This window comes from Manis pentadactyla, chromosome 1, assembly GCF_030020395.1.
Source record: "Manis pentadactyla isolate mManPen7 chromosome 1, mManPen7.hap1, whole genome shotgun sequence".
Taxonomy (NCBI): Eukaryota; Metazoa; Chordata; class Mammalia; order Pholidota; family Manidae; genus Manis; species Manis pentadactyla.
Window position 1 is genome coordinate 1593673 of NC_080019.1, and position 16855 is coordinate 1610527.

At 38.6% G+C, this 16855-nt stretch overlaps 1 protein-coding gene across 7 annotated transcripts in view; it reads right to left on the reverse strand.

Annotated features, from left to right (window-relative positions):
- NEK1 (NIMA related kinase 1) overlaps window positions 1-16855 on the reverse strand; it is a 174613-nt gene that overhangs the window by 23166 nt on the left and 134592 nt on the right. For 4 of the 7 annotated variants that reach the window (XM_057501650.1, XM_057501737.1, XM_057501694.1 and 1 more), the window contains 3 exons: window positions 9676-9793; window positions 4656-4795; window positions 3762-4009 (listed from right to left, as the gene is read on the reverse strand). In XM_057501650.1, coding sequence (XP_057357633.1) covers window positions 3762-4009; window positions 4656-4795; window positions 9676-9793 — 506 coding nt within the window. The remainder of the gene's footprint in view (window positions 1-3761; window positions 4010-4655; window positions 4796-9675; window positions 9794-16855) is intronic. The other 3 variants (XM_057501795.1, XM_036890940.2, XM_036890935.2) reach the window with 1 other exon arrangement.

A 16855-nucleotide genomic window follows, 5' to 3' on the forward strand; every position in this document is an offset into this window, starting at 1 on the left:
CCAAAAGAAAGGAGAATAAAAGTAAAAAGGTACAAAGAAGTAATGAGACAAATCAAAAACAAATCACACAATGGTAGGGTTACACTCCATCATACCAACAATGTACTGAAAAACACATGAAACATAAATGGTCTAATCACTTCAAAAGATTGTCAGATTGGTTAAAAAGCAAGCTTGAGTGTATGATGGCTGCAAAAAATTTTTTTACAGGTAAAATCAGTTTAAGTAAAAGTAAAGGGTGTAAAATACATATACCATATCAACACTAACCATAAGAAAGCTGGAATGGCTATATTAAAACCAGACAACACAGACTTCAGAACAAGGTGATACAGCCAGGGATTAAGAGAGTCATTTCATAATGATAAAGGGGCCAACTCATCAGTAAGACATAAATATTATTAATTCACATTCCACTGACTGGCCATTTTAGTACTTTTTCAGTAATTGATAAACAAGTAGAAAGAAAACCAGGATATAGAAGAGGGACAACACTATCAAACAGGGTCATTTCACCACAGTAAATAACAATTCTAAATTCTTATTCACTCAGTAACAGAGCTTCAAAACACATGGAACAAAAATGGACACGACTGAAAGGATAAGTAGGTAAATACAAGTGTAGTTTTAAGGATTCCAATCTTTTCTCAGCAACTGCTAGTTAGAGTGGACAGAGTCCGTGAAGATAAAGAAGGCTGACTTGAACACCCCTACCAACCAGCGTGACTTAATTCTCGACATTTACAGAACATTGCACCCACTCTTTCCAGAAGATCCACTGGAGGAGCAGCCGCCAGTGCAGGAGCCGAGGGTGACTGCTGGGTGCCGAGGAGAGCAGCAAGCGTGACATAAACGAGGCCAACAGAGAAAACGACGGCAAAAGTAAGGTGGACATCGACTCTGTTAAAGAAGAAAAGTCGAGAAAGGTGAGGGAGAGAAAGGGACGGGAGAGTTGGCAATGCACTGTTAACGGATGAATTTGACAAGAGCAGCTTTCACAGAGCAAGCGAAGGGAGGCGAAGATGGCAGCGACACATGTTCACGGCATCCACAAGGGGAGCAGAGATGCGGATGGCAGCCAGAAAGGACACAGGCTCAGGAGACGCCTGCGACTCAGGAGGGGACTTACTGGGACACGTGTGTCAAGGAAATGGTCGCTACAGGAGAAAGAGGATGGCACAGGTTAAGTGACAAAAGTAAAGGCATGAATCCTTGAGAGGGTGACAGGCTGGAGTCCAAAACACAGGAAGGATGTTATTTAATAGAAGAAAGGACACAAGCAGTGTACCCGAGTATTTCTTATGAGCTTCTGACAAAAATCTTTGTAAGAGGTTAAATTATCCTATTTTAGTGAAAGGATAATATAAGTGCCTATAAATAACGTTTACCTCTTCTTCGTGACTCAAGGCCACCATTACGAGCATTGATGATTTACTCTTTGGGCCAGTGGCGAATTCTCATGACCTCAGAGACCTACGGGACAGGCAGGTATGGCTTCCTGTCCTTGCCCTAAAAGGCTGCAGATGGCTTCCATTTTCTAGTGTTTCTCCTGCCCTCTCACAGTCCTGTTTGTGAGTCTGTTTTGCCATGCTTACATTCGGAGTAACTCTCTAGGGAACTACTAAGGCTGAATTAAGGTTGTGAAAGAAAACCAAGTAATCACATGTATTGTGCAAGGAATATTAACTTTATAGCACTAAGTTATTAAAAAGCTCTGGGATAAACACACCATACACCTTTACTACACAAGAAAGTACATGAATCTTATGATGATCCTTGTCTGCCCTGTCAATAAGCCTTATTCTCTAAATCTAAAGATCATAAATTTCTTCTGGTAGTTTATATTTTTGAAATTCTGACAGCTATTAGACAAGTGAGAGAATTTAGCAATCTACACTTAAGATAAGCATAAGGAAATACTATACAAGATAGCAACATATCCAATTGGAAAATTAAATTGAATATCAAAATGACATATTTAAAAAAGTCACAGAAAAGAATTCAGGCAATTCAATACACAGGCTTAAATATATGAAAAATGTTCAACCTCACTAACAGAGAAATACAAATTAAAAAGAAACATCATTGCTCATTCATTAAACAAACAATTTAAAAATAAATGATAATAGTTGGTGCTATTTAGGGTATGGGATCTCACATACTATTGATGGCACTATAAGCTGTTTCTTGAAAGGAAATCAGGAAATATACAATAAAGCTTTTTGAATTCTACTTACAGAAATTTATTTTATGGAAATAATTGTGGATATGTACAAAGATAGAGGTATATGTAGTTATAATAACAAAAATTGAAACCTAAAGAGCCAACAATAGACATAGGTTAGATAAAAAAATTATGATACAGCAAAATGGAATTTCTTGTCAATATAGATGATATGAGAGAATATTTGACAACATGATAAAATGCCATTTTTGTAATATAGTATTTGTAGTATTTTTACTATACATATTAAATAGAAAAGTAGGTTACACAAAGAATATGCATAATATCCTATTTTGATAAAAAGTTATATAAAAATTTCATATATGGAAAGTAATATAACAAAATGATATGATGTCTTTATTTGTATTTTTTAATTTTCTATAGATAATGTTATTTCTTAAGAAAAAAGTTATATATTTTTAAAAATAGCAAGTGAGAAAAGGTAAGAGGTTTGAAAAACTTTTACATCTATCAATATTTCTACATACAAATTAGGCAAGATGCCATTTATGTCCATTTAAGATATATTTCTTAAGCTTAGTTTCATACTAAAAATGAAAGCTGGATCAGGTAGTGGAAAAGGGAGATAGTGGAAGAGGGATCTTTCGCTCAAATAAAAGTCGACCCTATAAAAAGAATCCTGCACAACCCCTATGTTTACTGCAGCACTATTTACAATAGCCAAGATATGGAAGCAACCTAAGTGTCCATCAGTAGATGAATGGATAAAGAAGAGGTGGTACATGTACACAATGGAATATTACTCAGCCATAAGAAAAAAACAGATCCTACCATTCGCAACAACATGGATGGAGCTAGAGGGTATTATGCTCAGTGAAATAAGCCAGGCAGAGAAGGACAAGTACCAAATGATTTCCCTCATTTGTGGAGTATAAGAACAAAGCAAAACTGAAGGAACAAAATAGCAGCAGACTCACAGACTCCAAGAAGGGACTAGCGGTTACCAAAGGGGAGGGGTGTGGGAGGGTGGGTGGGGAGGGAGGGTAGAAGGGGATTAAGGGGTATAATGATTGGTGCACATGGTGTGGGGGATCCCGGGGAAGACAGTGTAGCTCAGAGAAGGCAATTTGTGACTCTGGCATCTCACTACACTGATGGACAGTGACTGCAATGGGGTATGGAGGGGACTTGATAATACAGGTGAACATAGTAACCACATTGTTTTTCATGTGAAACCTTCATAAGAGTGTATATCAATAATACCCTAATAAAAAAAGATGAAGAAAAAAAAGAGGAAAAAAAAAAAGAATCCTGCAAGGGTAGCTGATGAAGTGGTCTTTTTCCTAGTTGTACTTCTCAAGGGTAATTTCTTTCCAGTATCTCAGAAGAGAAAAGGTAAATTATTCTGTCTGTTATTTTTGTTGCTTTGATATGTGTGTGTGTGTGTGTGTGTGTGTGTGTGTGTGTGTGTGTGTGTGTGTGTGTTTAACTGAATAAAACTCAGTGTCACTGTTTATCAAAGAAAAACAGTACCCAATTTTATAAAAGCTGTTTTCCATCTGAGGAGCACACTCACCTTTGGGTTGTTTGCATCGAACAGCCCGGTTGAAAGTCCAATCAGCAAGGAATTCTTGTTTTTGTGGTTTGGGGGTGAATCAGAGTGACATCGAAGTGGAAAGGATTCTTCTGGTGAGCAGAGAGCTGACTGGACCTGCGGGGCTGCGAGCAGGTGTCCGGAATGAACCACTCTGTGGAAGAATGGCTCTGGCTGCACAGACTTCTCTCCATCACACTCAGAGGGCTGAGAACCATCTACTCCAGGTTCTGGGGTATAAAGGAAAGATTATGTAATAAGCCTATACAGTATTTAAATGAAGTCCTAAGTAATATTGAAAAAGCACAGTATTTAACACGAATTCCAACATAAAACTACTTATCAGAAAAACAAAAATCAAAATATATATGTACATATATATAATCTTTATTTTTCAGAAAGCAGATTTAATTTGCTATATACTTCCATTATATGGAAGTTCTAAATGTAGACACAAATGCAAAGAAATGTGAAAAAATACACTTTCAGACACACATATTTATTTCCAGTCTATCTTTATTCCTATAGGATAGAAAAATTATATTTATTATACTTAATTAGTACTATTAAAATCAAGAGGACAACATATTTAATGTCCTTAGCACACTGGCTTAGTTTTGGCAAGCAATTCTTTTTGTTTTGAACTTTTGATAAAAATAGTGACCAAAAAGTTTTATTACCCATGTTGCCTACAATCTAGACTTATGAATGAAGTATTGAATGTTCTATGCCTATTAGATATTTTAAATGATTGAGGTGATTGATAAGGAATGCTCTCTATTAATATGTCATCCAAATAAAACAGGTTAAAAAAACCCTCCGGAAAGTAATTAGACCAATGATGGCTTTAGACAGTGATTAGACGCTGATACTCACCTATCTGAACTTCACTACTGTGGTCCACAGTCCTTGAGATGCCATCTTCAGAAACTTCATTTTGCTGAACGGTGACCCTGTCTTCCAACCTGCCGCAGATGGATATCATCAGTAAACAGTCCACTAGAAAGGAAAGCGCTCTCAAATAGAGAAAAAATGGAACACGAGTTCATTAGCATCCTGTGATTCCTCTTCTAAATATTTTTTCTCACTTGCATATATACTTTCTCTTATAAGCACACTATTTTTGACCCTGTTCAAACCCTCACAGATCATAACCATTCACAACAACCAGCCTGGCCACTTCTTGTACTGGTGGTTCCCAAAGTGCGCTCTGAGAACACCAGCAATGCACAGAAACTCGTTGGGGTGCAGTTATGAGGCTGCCCCCCGCCAGACCTGTGATCAGAAGCTTTGGGGGATAAGGCCCAGCAACATATTTTAATAAATCCCCAAGTAATTCTGATGCTTGCTAATGTTTGAGAACTACTTTAAGCAATCAAATGCCCCTTAATAGCAGAGAATATAAAGGATTATGATATACCAATACTTTGAAATGCCATGCCGCTGCTAGAATGAAGCAGAAATCTATATGAACTGATATGAACAACAGTCAAGATAAATTTTTTAAGGAAGCAAAGTAATTTGCAGACCAATTTGTATTAAAAGGTGTTAAGTTTCAAAAAAATGGTGTGTAGCACAGTAAAAGGAATAGAATGATATGCACAAAAATGTCTTAAAGGAATGAATTCACTGAGAACAAAAGATAAAGAACTCACTATTTTAAAACTCAATACAACTGGGAATTAAACTCATGTATTATACTTTTTAAACAAAATTTAAACACTGGAAGAATAAACACTGGTACCAAAAATGTATTTCTGGGAGTTTGGCTTATAAGCAGTTTTTGTTTTCTTCCTTCTTTATAATCCATCTCAAATTTAAATAATTTTTTACTTTTCCCATTTTAAATTTTGAGTAATTTTCTACTCTTATTTTTCAAAGTGTTACTTTGTGTCTAATCATAGGAGTAGCACTTTTCTTCATCCCCAGTGAAATGCTCCTTGGTCTCTCAAGCAGGTAAGCACGGAGTCAGAGCGCCAGCCGCCCCACTCCCAGCTGCGACCCCAAGACCCAGGCACAGGTGCCCACGGACGCACTGCTCCTGACACCTGCTGGGCGGGCGAAAATACACGGCGCGGTCGCGCGTATTCATGCCGTGGGATTTACTGAGACATTTCGAAGAATGAAGAATTGAAACACCATCCTACAACATGGATAGACTTTGAGAATCTGTGCTAACTGGGAGAAGCCAGGTACAAAGAGCCACATACTATGTGATTCCACGCGGAATGCCCAGATTAGGCAAAGCCGCAGAGCCAGACCGCAGGTCAGGGGTTGCCAGGAGCTGGGGGGGTCGGTCGGGGGAACAGAATGGCTGCTTGACCAGTAACAGGTTTCCTTGTGGGGTGATGAGCGCATCTGAAACCACCCGGTGGTCACGGCCGCACGGCGCTGTGCGTGTGCTCTATGCTACTGAATCGTACACTCTAAGATGGCAAAAATGGTAAATGCTACGAATTTTATCTTAATTTTTAAAAAAGTAATGCTCCTTTTAAGATTCCCCTAACCATGCAAATCCCAGTTGTCTTTACTGATTATCAGTTTGGTACCTTATGATACATTTCCTTTAAAATATATCAATATATATGCACTTGAGTATATAATAATTTTTACACAGAATTACCACAGTGTTATTTTAATGTATGCAACCGCTTTTTATGCAATATCATTTTATTTCATTAATCATTCGGTGTTTGGGCCGTGTTTCCCTATCAATACATGGAGCTCCATCTCACCCCAGTAAGTGCCGCACACCGTCCACGGTGCGGCACAGACTTTCTTGTTTTCAGCCGCTTCCTTATTAATTATTTACACTATTTCAGATTATTTGCTGACTCTCCTGCAGTAAACATTCTTGTATATGTATCTTTGGCACATGTGTGGATGACCTTGAGAGGAGATAACAAAAAGTAAAAGGTCTATCACATGATGTGCACATTTTAAACTATTACAATTGGCAAGGGGAGCTCCAAGTCAGCTCTTCTGATTCACATGCGCACTTGCGGGATGCCCAAGTACCCAACTCCCAACGCCTCACCCAAACTACTGTCGCTTCCCCCAGCTCCATGGTACTTTATGGAGAAGCTCACTGAAACACATTTGGACGCTTGCCCTGCTTTTTCTTCACTGCTCTCCTTAGAAAGGAATCTTACTGGCAGTGACATTCATTTGTACATAGTTCTCCCCTGAGTAAAGTTAGTCAAAGAACTTAAACATCTGATCTCTTTTTTCTCGTGTTATTGGCTTCCTAGAATCCACAAAGTATCATACAGTTGTATACGAGTTTCTTTCTTTGTGAGCAGCCTATTCATACTCTTCCCAATTTTTCTCCTGGACTTTGTCTTTTTATTATTAATTTGCATATGTTTATTATGAACTTTGGATATTAATTACTAAGTTACCTCCTTTTATTTTCTTTTACATTTAGAGGTCTTTATTGTTTTATTGAATGGTTTTAGAAATGGAACTTTTTTCTCTGAATTGTTCTTCTTTTAAATGCTGCATGCTGTGCATAATGTAGTATACAATATTTTTAGCCACTTCCTTATTAATTTAAACAATTTCAAGTCTTTTTCTATGACTCTCCTGCAGTAAGCATTCTTGCATGTGCATCTCTGAGCCCATGTCTAAGTGCAGCCAGCCTCCTGTTTTTATACATTAAGCTGTACTGGAACAGCCACACTCATTTGTTTATGGGTTATCTCTGGTTGCTTTTGCAATAAAAGCAGACTTGAATAGCTGAATCACAGACCAAGTATTCACTACCCGGTTCTTCACAGAAAACATATGACAATCCCTTACAGACCATGACAGAGGAAGGAACTTCCAGTTACATTTCTATGAAAGAAGTATAGCATGATTAACAAAATACAACAACAATTTCCCTTAACAAAGGGACTACAGATGACTCTTGCAAGTATTAACACAAAAAAATCTAAAATATAGAAATACATTAAAATAATACATCATGGCCAACTAGAGTTGCAGGGTGGTTCAATATTAAGTAATCTATTAATATAATTCATTATACTAACAGATAATGAAAAATATTTTTATATGAATCGTTCCAGAGGTTGAAAAGTCATTTAACAAAATCCAATGCTTTTTTTTTAGTAAGTAAAATATGAATAGAAAACCTATCTTAACTAAAAAGTAGTCATACCTAATGAAGGTGAACAAATGACTCATCTTTGCTCAAGTCCAGAACAAGCGGATACCTGCTCTCCCCAGTCACTACTGTGTGGCAGGCGCTCAGCAGAGCAACTGGAGGGCAAGAACCCAGTGCCACACGGACTGGACTGGTGCCTACCACGTCCTTGGACAGGAAGAACACACATCGATTCTTTCCCTATGGCAATTTATGAACTTAACATCCAGTAAAATATCAATTGATTTTTTTTTTTCCTTGGGGGTAGATAAGCTGCACTTAATAAATTCTACATTCAGATGAAATATTAGCCAGCACAACCAAAAAAAGAAGAGCAATAAAAGGAAATTAGCCTTAATCATCTGAAAATATATCTTACATTCTAATTAAAATAGTGCATATAAGCACACTGTATGAAGACTAATGAAAACAGGAAAACAAACCAGAAAGGACCCAAATAATTAAAAAATTTAGTGCATATTACAAGGGGCATTTTAAATCTGTGCAGGAAATACGGCTTCTTAACAAATGGAACTGGGGCAGCTGGGCAGCCGTCTGGAAAAAGGGCTGAATCTACACGTCAGGGTAAATTCCAAACAGGTCAAAGATTTACATGTAAAAAGACCTACATAAAAGGAGTACCAGGAAAGACTAACAAGTCTTTAATAACCTTAAAAAGAAAGTTCTCTTAATTACCAAAACACAGGTAAATAAATAAGACAACCTAAAACAGGTCTGCCTGACAAAACTAAAAAACAGTGACATATATATATACATATGGTCAAGAAGGAAAATATAATTGTAATTCACATAACAATTGGGGCAAATATCTCTAATATTTAGAGTTACTGATGATTTATAAAAGACCACCCACCAGATTTTTTAAATGGGTCAAAGATATAAACAGAGAACTCATAGAAAAGGAAATACAAAAAAACCTGAAACATTTGAAAAGATGTGCTCAGCTTTACCAATAATGAGATAAACTAAGACCCCAAACTATTTTTTTACCTATCAGATTGGCAAAAAAAAAATTTTTGATAGTGACAGTTTGGCAAGGCTGTGGGGAAAATAGGTTTCATACATTATTTCTGAGAGTGTAAATTAGTACAACTCCTGGGAAGAAGAGTAACTGAATTACAAATGCAATTTATAAAAATGCAATTGATCCAGAAATTATGCTTCTGTGTAGCTAACCTACAGGCAAAATGTAAAAGGGATTCACTGCAGCATCATTTGTCATATCAACTGATGTAGACTTACTGAGTTGCGGTACATCCATGGAATGGGTGGAATACCAAGTAGCCATAAAATAAGAAAAAAAGACGAAGCCTCTGTGTATTAATATGAAAAAATTCCCAGATTATTAACTAAAAATTAAAAAGGTGGAAAATACTGTGTACATTATACAAATTGTATATGACTGTACATTACATTAATGATTTAAAGGAGAAAAAGTCTATGTATCTGTTTTTTGCTTATGTTTATAGTAAAAATATCTGGGAGGAAACAGTGGGAATTGCTGGATGGGGAACAGAGGTGGGAAAGAAACTTTTTACTGTACACCTTTATGTACTTATTGATTTCTGAACCACATGAATGTAATCTCTAGTAAAAAAAATTAAATTATTTCTATAAGGTATTACAGTAATAAGATATAATGCAAACTAGGTTGTTACAGTATTTCGTTAAAAAGGTATTACAAAGAGAAAGCAGGGTCTGAAACGCAAGGAGAAAGAGGTAACATACTCAGTTTCCGTTCCTTCTGTCTCACTGACCCACACATTGACGGCCCCGCGCGGCAAGCTGCCGTCTTTGTTTGCTCTGCTTGGTTCTTGCAGAATTTCTGTTTCCAAGTCGTCAGGTTCTGAGAAGCAAACACATATAACAAAACACGTCTTAGAACAAAATTTGTTTAGGGAAAACTGAATAAATTTTCTATAAATTATCATTATCTAGTTGTAGGCTGATATTTTAGTGGTAACAGAAAAAGTTAAATATTTTATCTATAGATCTTTAATCTTACTGTGTACTCTACTTCCATTGTTTCTGAAATGATAGACTTTTCCTTTTGCATTTTCACTGCAATAAAAATACTCAAAAGAAATCTTATAGGCTGTGTTTTTCATGATTATATAAAAGTTCCTTTTCATTGAAACTTCAGTATCTGTAAATTACTTTAAAGAAGATACACAAACTAGTTTAAAGAATAATGACATCTGTAGTTAGAAATATGGTAGGAGAATAGACTAAGAAATAAGAAAATACTATAATTCATTAGTAACTGACAAGAAAGTTCAGTCACCAAAATATTTCAACCACCAAAACAGAAAAAAATAACCTATTACCTGGGCTTTCACAATGATACTAAGAACATAATCAGAGTATGCTAAATCTTCTTTCCTAGACCCTCAAATAATTAATAGCCAAGGGACTGCCTCTGTTTCTGGCAGTGGCTCCTTTTTTACCTGGCTGATATTTTCTGAAAGTAAATAGTAATAAGAGCTTTCTTCATTTGTTAACTTCTCTTTTTCCTCTCCAATTCAGATTATCAATACTATACGGTTTAAGCCACCATATCCCCTCATTTTTCCTGGAATCTCTTTCCTTCTCTAGTTTTAAAGCTTCTAATTAGCTGTCTTACTTAGAAAGATAATTGACACTGTACCCATCCTTAAAGTTTTTGTCATTTATTCAAATGCTTTTTTTGTTTACTCATACAAGATAAGTATGTGTGTGGGGGGAATCCTTCCTTTCTTTTTAAATGAGTAATTTTTCACTATCACCACAAGCCCTATCATTATGACTCATTCTTCAAACTAGGTTTATTGACTGTATTGCCAGAAAAAGTCTAAAATATTTACTATCTGGCTCTTTATAGAAGAAGATTGCTGACCCTTGCTCTAGGCTATGTAGCCTCTATTAGATCTCTAACAGGGTTTTGTTGTTTATAGAAAAGGCATAAGACACCTCCTGACTATGATTCTAACGAGTAGGACTGTTTAAGTCACTGTGGTGCATTAAAGATGGTCACATCTACAGCAAGGTCTCTGATTCCCGTCATGTAGAGGGGGCTCCATTTCTCCTCACCGTGAATTTGGGCTGGCATTGAGACCGCCCGACCAATGGGGTTCAGCCAAAGTGTTGCTAGCACAGGTCTAGGTCTAGTCTTTAGAACTGGCAGCTGCCACCCTGGAATCTGGAAGCCTTAGCCACCAAGAAAGAAGTTTAACTACCCTAGAAAGACCAAATGGCAAGGCCCTGAAACCGAGATGAGAGGAGCCCGCCGGACAGGCCGCTAAACCCTGCCAAGACCCCAGGCATGGAAAAGGCATCACCTTGCACCTTCCAGTATACACCCAGCTGACAGCTGAATACCACTGAGTGATGCAGCGAATGCCACATGGAGAAGAACCTTCCCAATTCCTGACCCACAAAGTGTGACATGAAATAAAATAGTTACTTTCAGTCACTAAGGTTTGGGAGTAATTTGTTTTGCAGCAATAGGTAACTGGAACAGCACTTCGTATCTGTAAATGGGGCACTGTCAAAACAAAAGCCTAGAACGTGCACTAATTTTGGGACTAGACAGCAGGCAGAATTAGAAAAATCTTCAAGAAGACTGTTGGCGAGAGATTGGCTAGTAGAAAAAAATATTATTGGAGGCTGGAGCAAAAGGGATTCTTGCTTATGGTGGCAGAAAATCTGGTACCTGCGATAACAAGGATGACAGAAATACAATGGATTCAATGATCCAGCTAACCAATTATCTAAGCAGAATGTTCAATGTGCCAGCTAGCTTCTTCTAGTAGCTTCTGATAAAGTTCACAGACTGATTCACTGAAGAAAGAACTGTTCAGCTTATAAGAATTTAGAAGAGAAAGCCCAAGATAATTCCTTCTAAGCAACAAAAGTTTGACAAGGGAAGACTTGGCCTCAAGACAAACACTAATTCAGGGCAATAAGGCAATGAGGGAGCCAAGTGAGTGGCGATACGACCACCTGCTACGGCTAGGGAGACTTCACGGCACGCTCCCCAGACTCTTTTTGCTGGACAAGAGGATTTCTAAGACTCTGAAGCACACTGTCTCACAGCATTCTCACAGGCAACTATGGTAGAGAATGGCCAGTCTCAAAAAAAAAGGAAGGGGGGGGGGGCGGAAGATGGCGGCGTGAGTAGAGCAGCGGAAATCTCCTCCCAAAACAACATATATCTATGAAAATATAACAAAGACAACCCTTCCTAGAATAAAGACCAGAGGACACAGGACAATATCCAGACCACATCTGCACCTGAGAGAACCCAGCGCCTCGCGAAGGGGGTAAGATACAAGCCCCGGCCCCGCGGGAGCCGAGCGCCCCTCCCCCCAGCTCCCGGCGGGAGAAGAGCAGGCAGAGCGGGAGGGAGACGGAGCCCAGGACTGCCGAACACCCAGCCCCAGCCATCCGGGCCAGAGTGCAGGGCCCTCGATACTGGGAAAACAGGGCAGCAAGAACAGTGAGCAGGCACTGGAGGCTGGGCGACAGAGGACATAAGAAAAGCGCGCGACCATTTTTTTTTTTTGCTTTTTTGCTGCTTTGTTTTGGCGAGCGCTTTTTGGAAGTCTTAAAGGGACAGGGACCCCAATATTAGGGAAACAGGGCAGAAAGACCGGTGAGCAGAGGCCTGAGGCTGGCACCGGAGAATAAAGAAAAACGAACGACCACCTTTTTTTTTTTTAATTAAAAAAAATTTTTTTTTTTTTTTAAATTAAAAAAAAATTTTTTTTCTTGTTTTTTTTTGTGGTCGTTGTTTTGTTTTGGCGGGTGCTTTTTGGAAGTCTTAAAGGGGCAGGGCGGGCCACTTAATCCAGAGGTAGGGAATCCGGGATCTCTGGGCACCCTAACCCCTGGGCTGCAGGGAGCAGGGAGGCCCCTTACGGAGATAAATAGCCTCCCAGCAGCTCCTGCTCCAACGCGACTCCACCATTTTGGAGTAGCTGCCCGAGCCAGGCCACGCCCACAGCAACAGCGGAGATTAACTCCATAGCAGCCGGGCAGGAAGCAGAAGCCCTGTCTGCGCGCAGCTGCGCAGCACAAGCCACTAGAGGCCGCTGTTCTCCCAGGAGAGGAGGGCCACAAACCAACAAGAAAGGAAGTCCTTCCAGCCATCACTCGTCCCAGTTCTGCAGACTATTCCTATCACCATGAAAAGGCAAAGCTACAGGCAGACAAAGATCACAGAGACAACACCAGAGAAGGAGACAGACCTAACCAGTCTTCCTGACAAAGAATTCAAAATAAGAATCATAAACATGCTGACAGAGATGCAGAGAAATACGCAAGAAAAATGGGATGAAGTCCGGAAAGAGATCACAGATGCCAGAAAGGAGATCGCAGAAATGAAACAAACTCTGGAAGGGTTTATAAGCAGAATGGATAGAATGCAAGAGGCCATTGATGGAATTGAAATCAGAGAACAGGAACGCATGGAAGCTGACATAGAGAGAGACAAAAGGATCTCCAGGAATGAAACAATATTAAGAGAACTGTGTGACCAATCTAAAAGGAGCAATATCCGTATTATAGGGGTCCCAGAAGAAGAAGAGAGAGGCAAAGAGATGGAAAGTATCTTAGAAGAAATAATTGCTGAAAACTTCCCCACACTGGGGGAGGAAGTAATCAAACAGACCACGGAAATACACAGAACCCCCAACAGAAAGGATCCAAGAAGGGCAACACCAAGACACATAATAATTAAAATGGCAAAGATCAAGGACAAGGAAAGAGTGTTAAAGGCAGCTAGAGAGAAAAAGGTCACCTATAAAGGGAAACCCATCAGGCTAACGTCAGATTTCTCAACAGAAACCCTACAGGCCAGAAGAGAATGGCATGATATATTTAATACAATGAAACAGAAGGGCCTTGAACCAAGGATACTGTATCCAGCACGACTATCATTCAAATATGACGGTGGGATTAAACAATTCCCAGACAAACAAAAGCTGAGGGAATTTGCTTTCCACAAACCACCTCTACAGAACATATTACAGGGACTGCTCTAGATGGGAGCACTCCTAGAAAGAGCACAGCACAAAACACCCAACATATGAAGAATCGAGGAGGAGGAACAAGAAGGGAGAGAAGAAAAGAATCTCCAGACAGTGTATATAACAGCTCAATAAGCGAGCTAAGTTAGGCAGTAAGATACTAAAGAGGCTAACCTTGAACCTTTGGTAACCACGAATTTAAAGCCTGCAATGGCAATAAGTACATATCTTTCAATAGTCACCCTAAATGTTAATGGGTTGAATGCACCAATCAAAAGACACAGAGTAACAGAATGGATAAAAAAGCAAGACCCATCTATATGCTGCTTACAAGAAACTCACCTCAAACCCAAAGACATGTACAGACTAAAAGTCAAGGGATGGAAAAACATATTTCAAGCAAACAACAGTGAGAAGAAAGCAGGGGTTGCAGTACTAATATCAGACAAAATAGACTTCAAAACAAAGAAAGTAACAAGAGATAAAGAAGGACACTACATAATGATAAAGGGCTCAGTCAAACAAGAGGATATAACCATTCTAAATATATATGCACCCAACACAGGAGCACCAGCATATGTGAAACAAATACTAACAGAACTAAAGGGGGATATAGACTGCAATGCATTCATTCTAGGAGACTTCAACACACCACTCACCCCAAAGGATAGATCCACTGGGCAGAAAATAAGTAAGGACACGGAAGCACTGAACAACACAGTAGAGCAGATGGACCTAATAGACATCTATAGAACTCTACATCCAAAAGCAGCGGGATATACATTCTTCTCAAGTGCACATGGAACATTCTCCAGAATAGACCACATACTAGGCCACAAAAAGAGCCTCAGAAAATTCCAAAAGATTGAAATCCTACCAACCAACTTTTCAGACCACAAAGGCATAAAACTAGAAATAAACTGTACAAAGAAAGCAAAGAGGCTCACGAACACATGGAGGCTTAACAACACGCTCCTAAATAATCAATGGATCAATGACCAAATCAAAATGGAGATCCAGCAATATATGGAAACAAATGACAACAACAACACTAAGCCCCAACTTCTGTGGGACACAGCAAAAGCAGTCTTAAGAGGAAAGTATATAGCAATCCAAGCATATTTAAAAAAGGAAGAGCAATCCCAAATGAATGGTCTAATGTCACAATTATCGAAATTGGAAAAAGAAGAACAGATGAGGCCTAAGGTCAGCAGAAGGAGGGACATAATAAAGATCAGAGAAGAAATAAATAAAATTGAGAAGAATAAAACAATAGCAAAAATCAATGAAACCAAGAGCTGGTTCTTCGAGAAAATAAACAAAATAGATAAGCCTCTAGCCAGACTTATTAAGAAGAAAAGAGAGTCAACACAAATCAACAGTATCAGAAACGAGAAAGGAAAAATCACGACGGACCCCACGGAAATGCAAAGAATTATTGGAGAATACTATGAAAACCTATATGCTAACAAGCTGGGAAACCTAGGAGAAATGGACAACTTCCTAGAAAAATATAACCTTCCAAGATTGACCCAGGAAGAAACAGAAAATCTAAACAGACCAATTACCAGCAACGAAATTGAAGAGGTAATCAAAAAACTACCAAAGAACAAAACCCCCGGGCCAGATGGATTTACCTCGGAATTTTATCAGACATACAGGGAAGACATAATACCCATTCTCCTTAAAGTTTTCCAAAAAATAGAGGAGGAGGGGATACTCCCAAACTCATTCTATGAAGCTAACATCACCCTAATACCAAAACCAGGCAAAGACCCCACCAAAAAAGAAAACTACAGACCAATATCCCTGATGAACGTAGATGCAAAAATACTCAACAAAATATTAGCAAACCGAATTCAAAAATACATCAAAAGGATCATACACCATGACCAAGTGGGATTCATTCCAGGGATGCAAGGATGGTACAACATTCGAAAGTCCATCAACATCATCCAACACATCAACAAAAAGAAAGACAAAAACCACATGATCATCTCCATAGATGCTGAAAAAGCATTTGACAAAGTTCAACATCCATTCATGTTAAAAACTCTCAGCAAAATGGGAATAGAGGGCAAGTACCTCAACATAATAAAGGCCATCTATGATAAACCCACAGCCAACATTATATTGAACAGCGAGAAGCTGAAAGCATTTCCTCTGAGATCGGGAACTAGACAGGGATGCCCACTCTCTCCACTGTTATTTAACATAGTACTGGAGGTCCTAGCCACGGCAATCAGACAAAATAAAGAAATACAAGGAATCCAGATTGGTAAAGAAGAAGTTAAACTGTCACTATTTGCAGATGACATGATACTGTACATAAAAAACCCTAAAGACTCCACCCCAAAACTACTAGAACTGATATCGGAATACAGCAAAGTTGCAGGATACAAAATCAACACACAGAAATCTGTGGCTTTCCTATATACTAACAATGAACCAACAGAGAGAGAAATCAGGAAAACAACTCCATTCACAATTGCATCAAAAAAAATAAAATACCTAGGAATAAACCTAACCAAAGAAGTGAAAGACTTATACTCTGAAAACTACAAGTCACTCTTAAGAGAAATTAAAGGGGACACTAACAGATGGAAACTCATCCCATGCTCGTGGCTAGGAAGAATTAATATCGTTAAAATGGCCATCCTGCCCAAAGCAATATACAGATTTGATGCAATCCCTATGAAACTACCAGCAACATTCTTCAATGAACTGGAACAAATAATTCAAAAATTCATATGGAAACACCAAAGACCCCGAATAGCCAAAGCAATCCTGAGAAAGAAGAATAAAGTAGGGGGGATCTCACTCCCCAACTTCAAGCTCTACTATAAAGCCATAGTAATCAAGACAATTTGGTACTGGCACAAGAGCAGAGCCACAGACCA